The sequence below is a fragment of the Rhinolophus ferrumequinum genome, chromosome 12 (genome assembly GCF_004115265.2).
Source record: "Rhinolophus ferrumequinum isolate MPI-CBG mRhiFer1 chromosome 12, mRhiFer1_v1.p, whole genome shotgun sequence".
NCBI lineage: Eukaryota > Metazoa > Chordata > Mammalia > Chiroptera > Rhinolophidae > Rhinolophus > Rhinolophus ferrumequinum.
The window spans coordinates 53,425,997-53,448,620 of NC_046295.1; the positions used below are offsets into that span (position 1 = coordinate 53,425,997).

Here is a 22,624-nt window from a genome sequence, read left to right on the forward strand (position 1 = left end):
GATTTAAAGAGAACTCAAAAATTATGAAATGAAAGAGATGAAACAAGAACAGGTTAATGTGGAGAAGAACCAACTAGAACTCTTGGAAATTAAAAATGTAATTGGTATATAAAAAAACTCATTAGGTGGCATAAATTTACCGATTGATGTGTAAACCACAGATGATAGAATTAATGGGTTGGAAAATAGTATAAAAAAATTCATCCAGAACATAGAAAAAATATACAAATATGAAAGAGTAGTTAAAAGACATAGAGGATTAATTGAGAGACTCCAACACATATATGACAATTACAAAAAAAGACGATGCAGATTAGTGGAGAACTAATTTTTGAAGACAAAGGCTGAGAATTTTTAGCATTGAAGAAGGACCTGAATCCTATCAAAAGTAAACTCTAGAATGTCAAGTAGGTTAAATAAAGATAAATCCACATCTAGACATGTTGTGGTGAAACTCTAGACTATCAAAGATATAAAGAAAAATCTTAAAAACCATCAAAGTTAAAAAAAAAAGCCATCAAAATTAGAAGCCAGATTACCTATAGAGGTATAATAATTAAACTAACAAAGATTTCTCATCAGCAGCAGTTGATGCTAGGAGAAAATAATATCTTAAATACTAAGGCAATACCATATCATATCCAGGTAAACTGTTATTCCAGAAGAATTTTAATTAGATGAAAAGATAAATGTTATTAATTATTAATAGCAGAAAGATAATTTAGGGTTTTTTTGGAGGGGTACATTTAAAACAAAGTTAAAACTGAAATTCTAGATTAGCACAATCCAATAGAATTGTAATTCTAGCCACAAATGTAATTTTAAATTTTCTAGTGGTGACATTAAAGAAAAAAAAAGTGAAATTAATTTGTAATAATATGTTTCATTTAACTCAGTATGTCTAAAATAGTATTTCAACATGTAATCAGTATAAAATTTATTGAGGTATTTTACTTTAATTTTTTCATGATAAATCTTCAAAATCGAGTGTATATTTTATACTTCGAGCACATCTCAATTCAAAATGGCCACATATCAAGGATCAAAGCTACATGTGGCTAATGGCCACCAAATTGGACAGTGTAGCTCTAGAAAGTAAGAACAAATAGATTGTATGTACAGGGGAGTTTTGTTCAGTAGGAAGGTATAACACGTTAAAGTCTATGTCATGTTCAGGAGGAGGTAGAAATATTAAATAATCTCATACTTTCAGAACAATGTATAATTAAATATATAGTATGAAAAAACTAAAAGTAATTAAAATAATATAAATATAGTTTATAGCTTCTAAACCAGCAGAAGACAGGGAAAAGAGAGTACTGAAAACTTGATCAGTTCCGTAGAAGACGGGAAAGCTTAAAAAAATAAAATAATAATAATAATAAAGCAAAGGAAAGGGATGATAAATAGAAAATAAGACGTAGAAATCATTCCAAATATATGAGTAGTTTACAGTAAGTATAAAGGGATTGATCTTTGTTAAAAGACACAGAGACAGCAATTTGAATAAAAAAATCAAAATCATCTTGTACTCTTTTATAGAGATACCAAAAATAAAACTGCCCAAAAATGGGGAAAGAAAACTGATATAGATTATCATTATTGGACAGATGGAAGACCAAAGGCTTTAATAAGGATAAAAATGCAATAGTACATATTAATGAAAGGAAAAGTCTGCCAAGAAGATATATAATCATAAACTTGTATGCAACTTGAAATATACAAAGTGAAAATGGAATGAATGATAAGGAATTACAAGTCTATAATCATAGTGAAAGATTTTAATTCAGTTCCGTCCAAAACTAGTAAATCAAGCAGATAAAAATTAGGGTATAGATTTTTAAATATTTTTTTATAGATTTTTAAATATCCTGAACAACCTTTCTACTAAAACGAGAAATGCTAGATAAAATTTTAAGTAGTAATATATTTTTAATGTATAGTGGAGCTGATAAGAAAGAAAGGAATCCTAGGGCCAAAGATGAACTGGAAGTAGGAATGCAAGGATATAAACAGGTATTCAGCTGTTTTTTATCGTGGAGGCATCGGCCAAATGCTAGTGTCCTTGAGCTTCTTTTTTGATATGTATGATGATACAGAGGACAGGAGAGTTAATTCTAGGGCAAAGGTGAGGAGTCTAGTAGAAAAACCAGCATAAGGCTGGGACTCCAAAGTCCCAGCATAAAAGTGACCTAGAAATAAACCACCTTGTTCATCTAAAATATGACATTGGGTAGAGGGGTGTCAGAATATCTCCTCTGAACACTTGTCCCACGTGGGAGACTACCTCAGGGATGATGTAGATGCCTTATCACTGCATTGTACACCTGAAGCTGAACAATAATGAATGCCAACTATAATTTTATATATATATATACATATATATATATATGTATATATATGTATGTATGTACTTACAAGAAGCAGAGTACAGCATTAGGAATAGAGACAGGGGAAATGTAATGGCTGTGTGCGATGTCAGAGGGGTAGTGGATGGGGGGAGGGGGTTCACACAGTGTGAGGGATATAAATGATAAACGTCTAAGTATTACTTTGTCTTGTGCACCTGAAACTAATAAAAAAAAAAATGTTAAAAAAAAGACTTATCTCCTCTGAATTTCTATCCACAAGCCAGTCTCCACGTGTGGGCCCCATATTCATACTACCATATGTTCCAAAACCCTCCACTCAGCAATTTTAAATTGGACTCAGGTTGGTAGTGCTGCCAGGTATCTGCAAAAACAAATGCAAATCTTCTCTGGAGGAGAAAACTCAGTATCATAAAGAAATCAATTTTTCCCAAATTAGTCTATAAATTTAGTGTAGTTTTAATCAAAATATCAACAGGGGTATTTTTTTAACTTGATTTTAAAATTCATATTGAACAGCGAAGTGCCAAGAATATCTGAGAAAATTTTGAAGACTAAGATGGGAGGAGTACTCACCCTTCGAGATATGAAACGTAGTCTTAGGACAAAGACTAATTAAGTGACCGATGGAATGGAATAGAGCTTCCAGAAATTTAACATATGACGGGCATTACAAATCAGCGTGGGGGTGAGGAGTTGGAGAACAGAGAATTGGTTATAGATATATAGATATAGATATAATAAAATTAGATTTCAATCTCATGTGATAACTAGAAGTAGCTGCCAGTTAAAGACCTAGTTATGAAAGCAAACGTTTAAAGCTTTAGAAGAAATATAGAATATATTTATGTTCTAAGTATGAGAAAGGACTTCTTAAGACACAAAAATCGTAAACCGTTATAATCATATTAGTGTGAGAAGATAAGCTATAGGCTGGTGGGAGAAGACATTTTCAATGTACATAACTAAAAAAAGTTTAGTATTCAGAATATATAAAACAATTACGAAAAAGAAAAAGACAATTACCCAGGAACAAAATAGGCAGAGAATCACATAAGAGAAACTAAAATGAGCAATAAATATGGAAAGATTTTCAAGCTTACTAGTTATCATGGAAATGCAAATAAAAATAACAATGAAGAAATACTAAGTATTGGCAATGATGTTGAGAAATAGAAACTCTTAGATATTATTGATGGAGTATAAATTGGTAAAATTATTCGAAGAACAATTTAGCAATATTTTGTAAAGCTAAAGATCAATTTTTTTTAAATAAAGCACATGAGAACAAGCTGAGGTGTAAAGAAGGTTCATTATAGCATTGATAGTAATAGAAATTGAAAACAAATCTCCATCAAGAGGAAGTGGGATAAACTCTGGTATAGTCATACAATGGAATACTATACATCAGTTAAAATAAATGAATTGGAAGCTTCAGTATCTGAGATGCATCTCAGAAATTCAAGGTTGAGCTAGAAAAGCAAACTGTAGAATGAGCTGTACCATTTATATAAAGTTTGATACCATTTATATAAAGTGTGATACCATTTATATAAAGTTTGAAAATATCCAAACATAAGCTTGATGAGGGCGTGTATTTGTCTGTTTGTTCTCTGCTCTATCTCCAGCACCTAGAACTGCCTAGCATATAGTAGGTGCTCATTGAGTATTTACAGAATAAATTGAATGTAAAACAATATTATAAATTGTTTATGGGTACATGCTTATGAATTTATGCTATTAAAAACTTGCATGGGGAATGACAAACAGCAAATTTTGGATAGTGGTTCCCTCTGGAGAGGGAGGGAGGGGAATGGGATGGGGGAGGGATATACAGGGTACTTCAACTGTGTTTATGATGTTTAAAAAAATCTGAACGATAACAAAATGTTAAAATTTGATAAAGCAGGGTGGTGGGTATCACAGGTATTTGTTATAGTCTTCATAATTTTCTCTCTGTTTCTAATATTTTACAATTTAAAAATTTAAAGATTTATGTTGAGTTGTTTGCCCTACTCAAAATGACTAATCTGCTGTTAGAATTTGTGTTCTTTATCAACGTCAGCTCTCATTTGCTGCTATCAAGCCTGCCCTAGTACCCCACACCTCAAATTTGAATTTGCTTCTTATCTGTTGATTAGAAGAACAGAGTTTGAAGCTGTTGTAGAAGTACATATAACTTCAGAGTTTTGAGTAAGGATCTGAGGAGTCCTCTGGCATGAGCTTAAGTGTGTGTTACTTATTAATAATACTAACTTCCATTTTTTGAGTGCTTACCATGTGACAAACCTTTTGTGAAGCACTTTTCATACATCATATTGTTTAATCCTCACCGTATCCTGATGTGAGACAGATACTGTACTCATTTTAAGGAATGAAGAAACTGCAACTCAGATAAAGAGACTTGCCCAAGGTCTTACATGTAGTAAGTGGTAGCTCAGCTCCAGTAAACCACCTCACTGTACTGTTCAGAGATATGGGCATGCACTCCCTGGTTTGGTTCTCGATAATCATTTTGCACATACTTAGTAATGACTTCCAGATTTTTTAGTTTTGAGGTTTGCTTATCTTGTAAAATAAAAATGTTGATAGTTGTGGAGAGTATTTTCTGTTGCTTCATGTTAGGGAAAGTATGTAATTTTCATTTGTGAGGACTCTGTATGTAGATTTAATACTCCATTTAATAATCAAGGTCCCCCAATTATGAGGTTGTGGGGAGAACTGAGGTTATCATGTTTACTGACTGATATGGCAGTGAAAAAATTAGTGCCCATTTAAATCTCCCAAGATCTACTATTCTCTCCCACTGTCTTTGTTGGTCTCTTCCTGATTATTATTTTTCAAATAGTATAATGTAAATACAGTGTTTATCACTGGGAACATAAAATTTCTTACTTTGCAAAGGATATAGAATTTAACAAAACCCTGAGAGAGATGTTAAATAACTGGTCAATTACATATAAAATCATTGGCAATTGAGGATTTGATAGACTAGTTAGTTATCAATTAGAGAAAATGACAGAAATGATGACATGATAGAGACTTCAAAAAATTATATTCCCAGGTTTCAGCACCAAAAAAAAAAAAAAAATTATGTGAATATCTCACAGGACTAAGGAAAGGCCCTTGGGAAAATTAAAAAGCCCTTGAATATTATACAGAAATGACCCTCTTTTTGATTATAGTATAAAACTCAAGTATGAAGTAAGGATGCCATATTCTTCTGTCATAATTTCATTGGAAAGATTATGCAAAAAACCCCCATACATTTAATTTATTGTTGCGTGTAGTTAAATAAATGTAAAAAAAAGGTTTATTTTCATGATTTTTTTTTTAAGATAAATACTCAACAACACTTTCTTTTCCTTGTTCAACGAAATATTCATCGCTATTTTAAGAAAATACAATTTCAATTGCTGTTATCCTTTACCAGTTATCTTCTAATAATAAAGACCTCAATTTATCCAGATGCCAATTTTCCTGGAGATGTTATAGTCATATGTTGGGGTTTGATGGGGACATATGGAGAAGTTCTATAATTTATAAACTCATAGATTTTATGTGTGTGAAGGACTATGGAGTTAAAAATATTTTACAATTATTAACTGATTCGGCTAGACTGAGTTTTAATTTGAGAGAATTGGACCAGATCTCAAAGAACTTGTCTAAAATTTTCCATTCTCTGCCTCTGCTTTCTTGGGATAAGAACTGTCGGTGCTTTAACTATTCCTAGTCTGTTTTCTTAATTTTCTACAATTTATCTACTCTCTTTACCAATGACTCTCTAATACCAAAAATTTTAACAGGTAATACTTTGAGGAAAAAATGAGATAACTAAAGTCAAAATATTGAATTTTTCATTAAGGTAAACTGATTCAATTCAAAATTATTAGCTTTTGTGTTAAGATTATATTCTTTCTACTTGTTTGTGTTAAAATACACTTTCATGTAACAATGGTAATTTTTCAATAGCCTTTTTGACAAAAATTTAAAAATTGATTTCCTACTTTATTTTATTTTTTACCAAAATCCAAGTGTTTTGGAACCTAGCTACCTTGGAGATCTTTCTGAAACTCTTACTTTAATAGTGTCACTCTCTTGCCTTAAACCCTTCAGGGTAGACCATTGTGGCCTATGGCAGTATAATCCCACTGGGATTTTGAATCCATATGTGCATTAAGTATTTTCTCTAGACTAAACAAAATATGTTAGTTATATTTTTTCCTAAATTTTTCAAATGCATGAAGATGTTCTTATGATGATGATCAATTTATTTTAAAAGTTTGACTGACTTTCCAGTAGCCTTTTCTCATTGTGTATTTTTTGCATCATACAACTCCTGTCAGGTGTGGAAGTCATTGAATTATTTTTACTTTAAAAAGCTTCATCAGTAAAGGTAAAACAATAAGGGGATAATGGATTTGACAACATAATAATTAAAATTTTGATATAATAAAAAAATATAAACCACACTGAAAAAAATGTGTGGAAAATATATCAACAGACTGTATTTGAAAAACTGAGGTAATATTATCATTACTACAAAGAGATTTTATAACTCAGTAGTAAAAATAATACTGCAGTAGGAAAATCAGCAAAGAACATGAATAGCAATTCACACAAAAAAATATAAACTTCCAATTAATATGAAAAAGGTTCATCTTTACTAAAAATAAAAGTTTCAACTTAAAACAAGATGATTTTTTTTCTAGCACTTAGCAGAATTAAAAAATATCTGTGTGGCAAAGGTTTGGAGAAATGGACACTCTCCTAACTGTTGGTGGAACTATATATTGGTATGTTCTTTTGAGGACAATTGGCTGTATGTATCAAAAGCCCTACATTTTTAAAACCCATTTTTACTTAGCAATACATTTTACTGGGACTATACTTAGAAAAAGCACCAGGGATGTGATTAATATTTGGCTGTTAGGATGTTCATCATAGTGTTTTATAATAGTGGAAAACTGGAAGCAACCTAAACATCTAACAATTGCATATTCTAAAAAGGAAAAAGATTACAGTTCATTCATACAGTGAGTGCTACACAACCATTAAGAATGATTTTGTCGATAAATCTTTAATGACATGGCAAAATATTTGTAAGATAATATTAGGTCTGAAATACAGGAATTAGACTAAATATCAATAACAGTGGTTATTTTTGGTAGTGGACTTTTTCTCCATTTCAAAAAATATTTTCAATGGGCCTGTATTTATAATTAAGAAATAGTTATTAGGAATCATTATAGAAGAAATCTGTGATACATTCTCTACTTTTCCATATACAGTACTCCCAACAGCCTCTCAGAGTACATCATCCCCTTACATGTCTTTGTGCCTTTGTTTACCCCTTGGTCACTTAGGGAGTTCCTACTCACCTTTTAAAGTCAGTTTAAATGACACCACCATGAAGTAGTATCATTGACACCACCATGAAGTGGTGTCACACCTAACCACCTTCTTTCTTTGCTTATTCTGCACAATAATTATTTATAATGTCTTTTCACTAGGCAATAAACTCTTCCTATCTCATTCATTCATTTAATAAATATTTGTGAATGCTTATTATGTGCCTGGCATTGTGTGTTGGGTACCGCAGATCTAACCATGAACTATGCAGACGGGTTCCCCTGCTTTCAAGTTTATAGCCTAATAATGCACACTGTAATATTAAGTGTTACAATAGAGTGTAGAGTGTTTCAACAGATTAGAAGATTGGTAAATCTACCCCAGGCTAGATAGAGAGAGAAGGCTTCCTGGAGGGGGTAGCTGAATACTAAAAAGTGTTAGCCAGGTCAAGGGGTAGGGGAAAGGTGGTTTCAGGTAGCAAAACGGTCCTGACCAAGGGCCTGGAATTTTAAAACCATGTTAAGTTTCAGGAAGGTCATTATGGTGTTTGTGGATATTGAGGTTGATTGCTGATAGAAAAATAATTGTAAATAATTTTATCTTGGAAAAAGCTCCAGAATTCATTTCTTCTTTAAGAGATTAGGAAGTTATATATATATAATAGCATGTTAGAGAAAGTATCCTAATGTTGAATTAGGCAGAAACTCAAGTGTGATTGGTAGGTTTGTTATTTTATAAGTATTTGTATAAAATATATTCTCACTAAGGACTGAAAAATTAGTGTAAAATAATTAAAAGCCTGAATTATAGATTATTTTAATTTATCTTGTAATCTTGACTGGTTCTAATGAAATGTTGCTAAGTGAGACTATTTGGGGAATGCCTTTGAATTAATAGATGAAAATGATGACATTTTAATAGCAATTTTTACATGTAAATGTGTTCTAAATAGAAAGAGATGTTACTTGTAGCAGAGTAAACATTTCTCATCATTTTGAACCCTTTACATTTAACATGTCTCCCCCTTGGCAATCAGGGTTTCCAAATTTCCTCTGTCTCCTGTTAAATTGTTTCTCACCATTTGTTTCCTATACAGATTTTTAAGTTCTCCTTTATCTCTAGCGCTGTTCTCTAAACACTCACCCGTTTTCAGTTCCAAATAAGTGTAAAGCAAATGGATAAAATTGCAATGTGTTCCTTATTAAATCACAATATCCTTCCCTGTGTTTATATGAAATATACTTAATATTTATTGTATATCATAATCACTGGGTTTTGGATAGGAACCATATGATTTCACTCATATGTGGGCTATAAAACAGAAAGCAACAAACAAAAACCTCATAGACACAAATAACATGGTGGCTACCATAGGGGAAGTGGGGGGAGGGAATTGAAGAGGGTAAAGGGGGTCAAATATATGGTGACGGAAGGAGACTAGACTTTGGGTGGTGAGCACACAATGCAATATAGAGATGATATATTATATTATATACTTGAAACATACATAATCTTATTAACCAATGTCTAATAAATTTAATTTTAAAAAGTGAAAAAAAGAAGAACCAGTGAGTTTATAGTCCTTTTGTTTGTTTTCTTGATTAGGTAATATAGAGACTATTTCTCAAGATTCTTCAATAAGAGATTAAATAAACCAGTTTTTCTTTTCTGCTTTGTAGATTTCTTGATAACCGGCTGTTTGCTACCTGCTCTGATGACACTACAATAGCACTATGGGATCTGAGAAAACTGAACAACAAAGTATGCACTTTACATGGTCACACTAGCTGGGTGAAGAACATCGAATATGATACTAATACAAGACTCTTAGTAACATCAGGATTTGATGGAAATGTCATTATTTGGGACACCAACAGGTTTGTGAATAGGAGACCATGTTAGGATTAGAAACAAATATGTCTTAAAGATGGTAAACAAATTCAGTGTTCTGGTTTAGCTTTTATATCGCTTTAGGAGAAAGAAACTGGTTTTGTGAAAAACAATTAAAAAGTGATTCTATCTTTTGTTACTTGCACTTAGTCATATATTGCACCTAAAAACTTTGGAGAAAATTATATGGAAAGGAGACCAAGTAGTATAGGTAATGATGAAAAATGGTTTATGAGATGAATTTCCTAACTTTAAGGAAAAATATTTTTATTTCCTCTGTTGAACTGAAGTGTTTTTCACTTATTGGTCTTTCAATTCTAAATCTGTTTATTTTGTAATGTTTGCACTTTGTTTTCATTCATTGAAAGAGTTGTTAGTCTCTCTATTGGACTGGTACTGATCTGTAGTGGAATGTTTGTAAATAATGTGTGGTACAGTTTTAGTAGTAACTATGGGAAAAGAAAGGAGGATTTCTACTGGCATTTACTTGGCAGGGATCAGAGTTTCCAAACATCCTGCAGATCACAGGACAGTTTGCACAGGGGACCAGTTGTCTCACCTAAAATGTCAGTCATGCCTCTGTTGTGAAATACTTCCATAATAATTGATAAATAGCTACCATCCTGCATCATTCCCAAGTGTCATATCCTGGCCCTCTGGCTACCCAGGCCCCTCTTCTAGGAATACTTCCCTCAAGATAGAAAATCTATAGACCTACAGACTTAAATAGCAAGTAAAGAAATTGAATTGGTAATTTAGAAATCTTCCCACAGTGAAGGCACAACAGACTGCACTGGTGAATTTTACTTAATAAATCATACCAATTTAAAGAATAAATCATACCAATCCTTCACAAACTCTTCAAGAAAATAGAGGAGGAGAGAACACATCCCAACTCGTTTTATGAGGGTATTATTACTCTGATGCCAAATCAGATAAACATAATAAGAATAGAAAACTACAGACCAATATTCCTACAAAAAAAAAGATTCAAAAATCTTCAACATATTCACAAGTCAAACCTTAGATAGATAGATAGATAGATAGATAGATAGATAGATAGATATAGATATAGATGTAACACATTATGTCACGACCAATTGGAATTTATCCCAGGAATACAGGGTTGGTTTAATATCCAAAAATCAATTTATGTAATACATCATTTTAATAAAGGTCAAAACCCATATATATGATCATCTCAATAAAGGTAGGAAAGCACTTGACAAAACCCAACACCCATTTGTAATAAACGGGGAATGACAGGGAACATCCTCAACCTGATAAAGGACATCTATGAAAAACCTATGGCTAAAATCATACTTAATGTTGAATAACTGACTATATTTCCCCTAGGATTGGGAACAAGGCAAGGATGTCTGCTCCTACCACTTTTATTCAGCATTGTACTGGAGGTACATTGCACTGGAAATGCAGTCAGGCAAGAAAAAAAATAACAGACATCCAGATTGGAAAGGAAGAAGTAAAAGTGTCTTCAAATCCAGGTGATATAACATTGTAATAGAAAAATCTTAAGAAATCCACACAAAAAACTCCTAGAACTAATAAACAAGTTCAGGAAGGTCACAAGATACACAATATGAATATACAAAAATGAGTTGTATTTGTACTTATAAGCAATGAGCTGTCCAAAAATGAATAAAGAACAATTCCATTCAGAATAGCATCAAAAAATAAAATAAAATGCTTAGGAATGGATTTAACAAAAGAAGTACAAAATGTGTACACTGAAAACTATAAAACACTGCTAAAAGAAATATAGGAAGATATAAATGAACGGAGAGACATTCCATGTTCATGGATTGGAAGACTCAATATCATTAAGATAGCAGTTCTCTCCAAATTAATCTATAGATTCGATGCAATCCCTATCAAAATTCCAGCTACCTTTTTGGACAAATTGTCAAGCTGATTTTAAAATAAAGGGAACAGGTTGAGAGTCCAGAAAGAGATCCTTGCATTTATTATCAACTGATTTTCAACAAAAGTGTCAAGGTAATCCAATGGTTCGGGAAAGGATTGTCTTTTCTATAAATGTTACTTACACGACTGGATATCCACATGCAAAAAGATGAATTTAGACCCTTACGTCACAAAAATGAGCTTGATAGCTATCAATCTGAATTTAAGAGCTACAACTATATAATTCTTAGATGGAAACATGGGAATAAATCTTCATATACCGCCAAAGTTGAAATGGTTGTAAAAATTGATAAAATGGACTTCATTAAAATTAAAAAGCTTTTTGCATCAAATGACATCATTAAGAAAGTGGGGGTGGGGGGAACACTACAGAATGTGAGAGAATATTTGTAAATCGCATCTGGTAAAGGATTTATGTCCAGAAGTATATAGTGAACACTTGCAATTCACTTATATATACACCAATAATCCAATTTAAAATTGGGCAAAATATTTGCATAGACTTTTCACCAAGGAAGATACACAAATGATTATTAAGCTCATGAAAAGATGTTCAACATCATTAGTCATGAGGGAAATGCCAATCAAACCAAAATGAGATAACACTTCATACCCATTAAGGTGGCTTTAATAAAAAAGACTATAACAAGTATTGGCAAGAATGTGGAGAACTAGAACTTCATACATTGTTTTAGGAATGTAAAATGGGATAGCCACTTTAGAAACAGTTCTGCAGTTTTTTAAAGAGCTACCATATAATCCAGCAATTATACTCCTGAGAGAAATAAACACATATGTCCACACAAACACTTGTACGTGAATGCTGATAGTAGTATTCATAGCAGCCAAAAATATGGAACCAATTCAAATATCTATCAACTTGGTAAATGGATAAACAAAGTGTGGTATATCTATACAATAGAATACTACTTGGTAATGAAAAGGAACAAAGTACTAACGTGTTATAACATGGATGAACCTCAAAAAAATTATGCTAAGTGAATAAAGCCAAACAAAAAGACTACTGATTGTATAATTCCATTTATATGAAATGTCCACAATAAGCAGATCTATAGAGACAGAAAGTAGATTAGTGGTTGCCTGTAGCTGGGAGTAGGAACAGGGAGTGACTGCTAATGGAAAGAGGGATTTTTTAGGGTGATGAGTGTTCTAAAATTGGATTGTGTTGATGATCACACAACTGTAAATTTACTAAAAATCACTTAATTGTACACTTAAAATGAGTGAATTTTATGGTATGTAAATTATACCTCAATAAAGCTATTGGAAAAACAAACTGTTAATTAACTAAAAATAAAAAGAAATTCATCAAAAGTATACACTGAAACCTACAGCACATTTTAAAATAGTGGAACTTTAGAAATTTTCTCTATAAAATGAGGGCAAAGAAACATGCCTGTTATTACTACCATTGTTCACCATTGTTTTGGGGTGGGGGGGTGGCAGGGTCCTAGTTGGTACAATAAAAGAAATAAATATATAAGGATTGGAAAGGGAAAAATGAAACAATATCATTCACAGATGATATGATTATATCGGGTTGGCAAACAGTTTCTATAAAGGGCAGTATAATAAATATTTTAGGCTTTGTGTGCTATATGGTCACTGAACAGCCATAGACAATACATGAATGGGTGTGGATGTGTTTCAACAGACTTTCCAGATTTGGCCCATAGGCCAGTGTTCTGACCTGGTCTACATAGAAAACCCTACAAATTTTGTTGACAAATTATCAGAATTAATAAATAAGAGTTAACCAAGATTGCTAGATAGACATAAGATCAAAACGTAAAAATTAGCAGTGTTCCTAAACATCACAACAAACAATTTAAATTTTTTGCAGTATACAGTTTTTAGTAATTAAAAAATTTAGTTGGTACACAGGAATATATTAGACAACAGAAAATTTGTATAACATTTATGGAGAAAACTGTAAAATTTCACTTAAGTAATATAAAACCTAAAGTCTATGGATGAGAAAAAGCCTGTAAAACTACAATCAGCAAATTTAAAAATAAAGGGTGTAAACTCACCCTTTAAGCAACGAAAATAAATTTTTAGAATCTGGTAAATAGGTAGATGAGTAGTAACTGACTTAGCAACTTACTTAAACAACTTAGTAAGTGCAAGAAAGCTGAATCCTAAGCTGGCAGTGGGGAAAAGTTAAGAACGTAAGACAATTTATACAAATCTTCAAAAATCATAGGAATTGGCAACTCTGAGTACTTTGTAGTTGAAGGGGTAGCTACAGTAAGGATTCAAATGAAAGATAGTTAAGAACTTAACATTTCTTCCCTTAATCCATACCGCTGGGTGATGGACCTTCTCCCACTTCAGAAGTATTCTCTAAAGAGGGTAAATAGAGAGTCTCTGTATTGAAGGATGCAGATAGTTGAAGACTTGGATGCCTTACCAAAATCAGGGAGGTGGAGTGACCATATGAATGCTGAATATTGAATTCAGAGACCTGTAGCCTCTTCCAGTTAATGAACCAAAGATATTGACATTAGGAGTTCCTCAAAAACTGTTTTCACCCACCTAGTGAAGCTCAAGCCTACACCTGCACCGAGTTCCCAGTCAGCTTTTTAGTTACCCATTCTTAATTATGAGCAGACAGCTAAAGATAATCAGACATTTGAGAAAAGCTTCTGATATAAAGAACAACACAAATGGAGAGATCTTTTGGAGGAAGTAGAGCCTACATAGGGAGAAGAAAACTTAAAATTTAAAAAAAACCCTCAATATTCTCAGAGAGATAAGAAAAGATATCGTATGCTTGAAGCATTGAATGTTGACTGAAGGATGCAACAGGAGAGAAATAGAGGGGGCTTTTAACGTACTGGTGGTGTTCTACTTGTTAATATGGGTGATGAGTCACAGGTGTTCATTTTCTTTAAACTCTACATGTTTTATTTATGTATTTTCCTGTGGGTATGATACAGTTCACAATTTAAGAAATAATTGGGAAGAAAAGAGAAGAGGAAATAAAAAAATATAGGCAAGGAATAAAAATCTATCCAGAAAACCAAGCAGATTTGAAAAAGAGCCAAATAGAACTTAAAGAAGTAAAAAAATAGAACTATGGAAATTAAAAAAAAAGACGGTCCAAGTAGCAGCTTAAAAAAATAGATTGGGAGATAGAAATTGAAAAATTACCGAGAGCATAACATATGGAGATGAGGAGATAGAAAACATGAAAGAGCAGTTATGAGACAAGGACAGTCAAATGTGAATGTTTCAAACATCTATTTGGAGCTCTAAAAAAATAGAGAAAATAGGTGAGAGGCAATAGTGGAATAATGATGGAGAATTTTATAAAATATATTAATAACATGAATCTTAAGATTTAGAAAGTCAAATGAATTCCAATAAAGATAAATAGAAAGAAATCCAATTTACAAGATCAGAGTGAAACTGCAGTACTCCAAAGATAAAAAGAAGATCAGCCAGAAGAAAAAAAAGGATAAGTTATCAAAATAACAATTAGACTGATAGCAGACTTAAAAATAGCAACAATGGAAACCAGTGGACTATTTTCCTTGATATTCAGAAAGAAATAACTATTAACCTAAATTTATATGCTCAGCTAAACCTTTAATCAAAAAAAAGTGAAATATTTTCAAAACAATCAGAAGTGAGTTTGCCTCAATGAAGTCTTATTTTAAAAAATACTTCAGAAAGAAAGGATAATTTGTAAAGCAAAGTTGGAGATGAAAGAAGAAATGGTGAGCAAAAAAAATTAATCATGTGTGTAAGTCTAAATATACACTGACTATAAATTCTAGTTTGAACGGCAAAAATATGACTATCACCAAATCCTTATATTTATCATAACTAGGTTTTGTTGGTGTGATTTCTTCTGTAGGTGTACAGAAGATGGGTGTCCTCATAAGAAATTTTTTCACACACGTTTTCTCATGAGAATGAGATTAACACCAGATTGTTCCAAAATGTTGATCTCAACGTCCTCTGGATATCTCTTGATTTTGCATGATCTTGACTTAACCAAGTCTCTAGAAGTAGGCAGCTATCCCATTTTGAGAGCAAGAAGAACTACATCAAGTTCAGGTAAGCTTTTCTTTTTTGAAGAATTTTCCAAAGAATCTCAGACATACGGATGGTATATGCTTTCATTCTACTAATGATATAGCAGGAAGAAGGGAAGAAAAAAGGCATTCTTTGGAAAGCTCAGTGAGAGCTTTTTTCTAAGGAAGTGTAATATCTATATGTGTCTCTGACATGGCATTCATTAATTGGTGCCTCTGTATCACAAATGATCTAGGAAGAATAACTGCTAACTCTAAAAATATTCACTTTTAGCTCTCTGCTAACGAAAAATCTTTCATCAGTATTTCTAAATCATCACTATCTCCAAAATTAGTAATGGCCTAAGGTAGTATCAATCTTTTTAAATTCTTCTGGAACCCAGCAGATCTTTTGAGTTATAGTCAATATGGAGTTTTAGTTTTAAGTCTGTATTGTATCCTAGACTTCAAAATGTCCAGACACAGATAGCTGGTGCCATCGTATCTCATGACCCCTAAACACCCTCTTGTTAAAGCCCTTCTCCTGCTGCTGATTCCATTAGATTTAAGTGAAATTAGTGCTCAGAAGAGCTATCCTACCTCAGTCTTAGGTATAAGCCAGTTTTAAGTGGACATGATGTACTCGCTGTCTCAGATGGATTTTAACAGTAGAGTTCAAGTAGATGATTTAAAAGTTAAGAGACATTACCAGAGTTTTGCTAGGTGTATTGTTAGAACTTTTTGTATTTTCAAGATCTGACCACTTCATCGAGTTCATCTGGTCCTAGAGTTTCTGGTTCACCTGGTCATCATAGTGACTCTAATTCATCTTCTGAGAAACACCTGTCCCGAGCCTCGCAAAGAGAAGGTAGGTTAAAAGTTGGATTTTATAATCCTGCAACAACAGATTCTACCAAATAGCTTTCTTTGGTTTGGTGTTAATCCATAAAATTAGCCAATAGCGATGAGGCTATCCCTTGCCCCTCAAGTTATCATTTTTCCAACAGCTAAAGAGAATCTCTAGGGTTAAATATCTTTGGCTTAAATCTTTGTTGGAATTTAAGCTGTGGTTTTATGTCCTGGATTTAGCTCAATGTAGTTTAGAGAGGAAGTAGTTGGGAAATGTAGATTCCAATCAAAGTTGTGGAAATTAAGTGAGATTATACATGTGACGGTTCTGTATAAATCTGAGGGGATGGGTTTCTCAGGTGCTTGTGGAAATCACCTGCTTCCAGCCCAGTAGGCTTTTCGCCCTGCCATGTCCTTAGCTGAGCAATGCCTGATAGGCTCGGAGGTCTGGTGGGGTAACCTGAGCTACATCTGGCCCCACTCTGCCTCTGCCAGTTATTCCCCACTCACTCGGGCAGAACTAGTTGCTCAGCCTATTCCCTCCACCCCCTAATTGAAATGCTTTCTACCTATGCAGATTTCTCCTACCATCCCTCTCCAAACTAATTCATATCTAAACTCTTACAGCACTTTTTATTTGTCCTCTCTATGGACTGATGGTCAGATATGGTTTTTTATAATTTGAGGTCACCTTTTGGATATAAACATGTTTCCTACCTAGATACTTAGGGGAGGGACTATACATTAGCCTTCTAATTTATGTTTTCCCTGGGTGGCCTCTCCTGCGAAGTGCTTGATAAATAAATGCATACTTGATTATTTTGCATGACTACTTATGTGAGTAGAATGGTTTGAGAACCCTTCCTAACCTAACCTATAGTTTATCCACCTTCCTCTGGATGTTAAAGACTGTGATGTTTCACTTTAGGGTTGAAAACGCTTCTTAAATTTAGAGATTTATACCCAGGTGTATAACATTTCTCTTTTGATTAGTAGCAAAAACTTCTTTTGCAGATTTTACCTATTCTTCTTCTCCTTTGGCTATGGGAAATAAACCAAGGCTTTTAATAATCACTGAGAAAAATCTTTATTGATTAACTAAACCATCTATGAGAAAAAGAAACTTAATTTAAGAATAGTTAACGTGCTTGCTCGTGTATTAGTAAACCCTAAAACAAAACTTTACAGCCATTTCATGTTATAGAGAGTTGGGCCTATGAGAAGAGATGATGTATTGGGGACCTGGGCAGAAAGAACAAGAAAATTTGGGAGAAAAGAGAGAAGAAAGTGGGGCTTATAGGTCAATTACTTGGAATGTTGGAAAGCCTGGGTCTTCAGGCGTCAGAATACTTAACACTATACTTAGGCAGGTGTGATAGCTGTATAGAGCAGAGGCTTTCTAACTCATTTCAGGATTCGAACTCTATTTTTGACATGAAATCTGCTCTGGATTCTTAGGGTTAACTCTGGTTCCAGGGAAATTAGGGAAAGCCCTGGACCCTCTAGTCTTCCCCATCCTGGTCCCCAGGTGGTTCCCCTTTTGCCAGCTCTTGAGGAACCTCCAAGGAGCACAGCTTGAAAACCACTGTTCAGCTATTTAGAATGGGTTTCTATTCTGCTCTTTTATAGATTTCTAAAATTCTTGAAATAGGAGTTTGTTTTTCTCAAAAACTTATTATTCAATCACATGTAAAATCATTATTTAGGTATAGTTTGGTTGTAACAATGTAATTTAGAGCTTCAAGGTTTCCATCAATATTGTAGTAATCTAAAGGGAATCTTTTAAAAGAAGATATCACATCGTTTTGAGAAACAATTCACAAAGTGTCTGACAAAGGGAGCCCATTATCTTTAAAGTAACTCCTTCCACAGGCAGAGAAGGGTTGAAATATTTTTCTTGATATTAAATTTCTAAGCTGCTTCCTTACACTGTGTGTGAAAGGGGTTCTCCACACACTGAGGGATATGATACACTCCCATTAGTCTCTTTGGGACTTACGACAGCAGTCACTTTCATTGAGAGCGAGATAGAAGGAAAAGATGGGCCATAGCAGAGCAGGAGGAGGTCTTGTTGGCAGTGTGTCCCCCCTGGTTTTGACACACCTCTATGTGAAGTGTCCTCCTGCACCTCCAAACTATAGATTTGCTTGTTGTTTATTTATAGCACTAGTCCCGCTCCTCGTCCACCTGATCCGCTTTCTTTTGTAGAAAGGCCGTCTTCATGGCTTCCAAATATTTCTTTCTCTGGACTGGAGAGCACCAGGGCCTCTGAGATGAGAATTGTTATCTTTTACTTTTCCAGATTTCCTTTCATGTCACATACTTGGATTTTACTCAAATAAAGAGCTTTCTGAGATGTAGATCCAAATCAAAAGGACCTCTAGTCAGCTTTTAACCGTAGCCTTACATCATTGGTGATTCCTACTGCAGAAACTTCTTTAGTGCTTGTCATACCCTTTCCACCTCACCCCAAAGACAGACTCACACCCCATACGTTGAGGGCACCGTGGTAGCATAAGGCAGGCAAAGGAATGAAGGCATGGGCGGTGGCTGACAGAAATCAAAGCTTTGATGAGCTGCATTAGTCCTCTGATAATACAAATCCCACACCCTAATTTTCTTGTATCTTAGGAGTTTCACCACGAAATAGTCTTGAAGTCTTAACCCCTGAAGTTCCTGGTGAGAGAGACCGTGGAAACTGCATCACGTCCTTACAGCTGCACCCAAAAGGCTGGGCCACTCTTCTTCGGTGCTCAAGCAACACTGACGATCAGGAGGTACCGGCAGCAGCCCTCTACCTTCATCAGGGCGGGCTGTGCTCGTGGCATCTTCATCCCTTGAAAACCCTTCTTCCTCCTCTTTGGCCTGGACTTGGCAAGCTGGGAAGTGCTTTAACGCAATCATCAGCTCAGACTGTGCCCAGCTTCTTTCCTCCTTCATCACATTGTAAAAAAAACCCCTTTATATGGTTAACACAGAACTGAGATGTTTCAGCTAGGCTGACTAAATGTGAGGTTTTGCTAAGGCAATTGGGTATTGTAATTGTTTCTTTTTAAAAACCAAGGAAACTTTGGGAAAGGAAGGGACTAAACTGATGAGTAGGGGCAAAGGTCTCATATGATGTTCTGATTTTCACCACTCTGGAAAGCAGGAGTCTTCCAAGGATCTCACTAGCTCTAGAAGCCACAGCTGAAAGGAGAGAGGAGCCTTTGAAGTATGTAGGAGAGTCATTCTAAAGCTTGAATGTCTTAACCCTAGAATTTTTTACATATGAAGATTGTTGTTACTCTCAGAAAAGGGAATTATCAGTACAGAAGTCACAGTGGCCTCTGGGAATAAAAGGCTGTAAAGCGTCACAGCACAAAGTAACCTTAGCTTATGAAGATAAGAAGGTATGGGGCCTACAAGTTTGTTAGTTGGAAAAGGGGTGGCTATCACATGAATGATTTCTTCAAACAATTCTGTGGCTTTGGCATCCTATTGAGCTTTTTAAAAAAAGGAATATCTGTAGCCGTATCTGGGGCTCTGTAACTTTGGTTTGTCTCTCTTCTCTCCCTCTAGTGGACTTGTGTCTATGAATTCCAAGAAGGACTTCCCGTGAGACCTGTCTCACCTCGCTGTTCCCTACGACTGACTCATTACATTGAAGAAGCCAATGTAGGCCGGGGTTATATCAAAGAACTCTGCTTCAGCCCTGATGGCCGAATGATTTCTTCCCCACACGGCTACGGGATTCGCTTGTTGGGATTTGACAAACAGTGCAGTGAACTTATTGACTGTTTGCCCAGCGAAGCCAGTCCCCTTCGGGTGATCCGTTCTCTGTACTCGCATAATGACGTGGTATTGACCACAAAGTTCTCTCCCACACATTGTCAGATTGCCTCAGGGTGCCTTAGTGGACGGGTTTCTTTGTATCAGCCAAAGTTTTAGGCACAACTTATCAGATAAGGAACTCTTCTGGTGTTTGATTTATAAATTACTTCAATTTAGGTGAAGTATTTTCTTTTTAGAAGATCTTAAAAGTCTGGGTCAAGACCCTGTTTCTTATAGGTCCGTGAACACACCTGTGACCTGAGTGCTTGGTCGTCTGGCATCGTAGGGGCGTCGCCAAGTTAGACTCTGTGCAGCAGCACCTTTGCCGCATTCCTCAGCTCCTGCTGGTCTGTGCCACTGAACTCCAGCTCTTCTGGTGATCGTGCATGGTAGCTTTTGTCAAGTTTCTTTCTTTTCTTTTCTTTCTTTTTTTTTTTTTATTTTGGTGTGAATTTTGTGGACATTTGGCAGAAGTTTGGGTTGGGTTGGGAGAAACCCATGATACTACAATAAAACCCAGAAGTTTGATGTTGGCATATTGGCTGTTGAAAAGAAATTTCATCTTCACTTATCAGTATACTTGGCCTTTTAAATTTGCTGTTATGTTTCTCTATGATGAGCACAGATAATGACATTATTCTCGTAACAGATAATCTTGCAATACTAGGTCTTTTAAGCTTCCTGTTAAAATTATGTATCTTTTTTCACCGTGAGAGGGGTATTTTGTGTGTGAAATTCTAGAAAAAACATTACCACCTCTCTTTGTAATTTACTTGACGAATTTTAAAATCTCTAGCGCGTTCCCTTACTTGGTATTTTGTTCTTGTCAACAGCATTAGAAAGGAAAAGAGAAGAAGGAATGGGCTTGGTCATTTCTATTGTATAGAAGAGGATTTATTTATTGGATCAGTATACTGTCTGACCACAGAGTAACTAGAACAATGTGGTCAGATTTTGTTTTCTCTGCCAGATTATCTGAATCACACAGGATGACATGTTATATAGTATTGGGGTGGAGGGGGAATTGAGAGTAAAGAGGTGTGTTTTAGTCATGTTTCTTCTTTGAGCCAGCTGATGAAAGCTCAACTTTCTTCGCATTAGTGAGGAGAGAACCACAAGTCTTCTTCAAGCTGTGAGCAAAACTGTGGTAGTGAGCTGGATGTCGAGACCAAGAGCTGATATGAAGGCCTTTGGTTGTGTTTTGCAAGGAACACAGCAAGTAAAAAGCACCAGGCAGGGCTCAGGCACAAGGCTGACCGCTCTACTGAAGTAAGCAGCTTTCTTCTAGTCGCCTCCACTTTGGATGGTGTTCTGTGTGGAAGGGATTTCCCAGAGGCTGGAGTGATTTAAGCCACATGCTAGTTTTTCCCTCTTAGATCACATTCTTTTAGGCCAGTGGTTCTCAAACGTTAGGGTGCGTTATAATCGAGGAGCTTGTGAAAAATACAGAAAATGCCCTCAGCTTAGGCGCTCCTGATTCCGCCAGGGAGAGGACGAGAATCTGTTTTTAACAGGAACCCCAAGTAATCTTTATTCAGATGGTCCCGGCTCAGTTTGCAAAACACTACCTTCAACTTCAGTAAATACTTCTGTACCCATCAGGTGCTTGACACCAGCGCCCAGAACGTGTTTTGATTATTAAAAAATAAGTAAATGAAAGCAATTTCAGAGGTAGAAAATACTGTAAAATGGAATCAGTCTGATTATTTAACGAATGAGAGAAGATAAGTGACTTGCCTATGGCCATCCTGAAAAATTAGTGGCAGAGCCAGACTTGAATTCAAGTCTCCTAAATCCTTGCTCAGGGCAATTTCTACTGTATTATGCTGTCTGTTAAAACAATGACTCATGAACACATTATTTTGTCTTTAAGTTATATTATTGTGAATACTCTTAAACTGGCCAATAGATGAAAAAGGAAGGCATGGGAGTAGATGCTGAGAATTCCAACCATAAGAAAAGTATTTTAAATCTTACACAAATGTTTAAGCAACCCAAATACATGAATAAAAATGACATTTCTTTGTAGGACCTACTGGACAGCCATTCACATACATGTATAGAGATTACATCTCACTTGGAACAATGTTCGCTCTAGGACAAATTTTAAAAATTAGATCAATTTACCATGGATGTTAAAAAAATGGAAACTTTTTGGTCATCAAAAAAAATACAGTGAAGTACAGTGAAAACACGGATTTGCCATAAACTTTTTAAAAAACATATTTAAAAGAAAATAAAGTTTTGGAGGCAAAAACACTCAAGGTTAACATTAAAAATTAAGCTACTAAGTACGACAGTTGTATTGATAATCCAAAGAAGGTCCCATAAATTACATCCCCTTTGGAGACAGTTCTATGT

General features: G+C 34.6%; 1 protein-coding gene across 1 annotated transcript in view; it reads left to right on the forward strand.

Moving 5' to 3' along the window:
* DCAF10 (DDB1 and CUL4 associated factor 10) overlaps positions 1 to 20,835 on the forward strand; it is a 32,484-nt gene extending 11,649 nt beyond the window's left edge. Inside the window, exons 3-7 of the mRNA XM_033122246.1 lie at positions 9,401 to 9,598; positions 15,442 to 15,644; positions 16,356 to 16,469; positions 19,082 to 19,227; positions 20,012 to 20,835. Of these exons, the coding sequence (XP_032978137.1) occupies positions 9,401 to 9,598; positions 15,442 to 15,644; positions 16,356 to 16,469; positions 19,082 to 19,227; positions 20,012 to 20,380 (1,030 nt within the window). The 3' untranslated portion in view covers positions 20,381 to 20,835. The remainder of the gene's footprint in view (positions 1 to 9,400; positions 9,599 to 15,441; positions 15,645 to 16,355; positions 16,470 to 19,081; positions 19,228 to 20,011) is intronic.
* Positions 20,836 to 22,624: the final 1,789 nt, after the last annotated feature.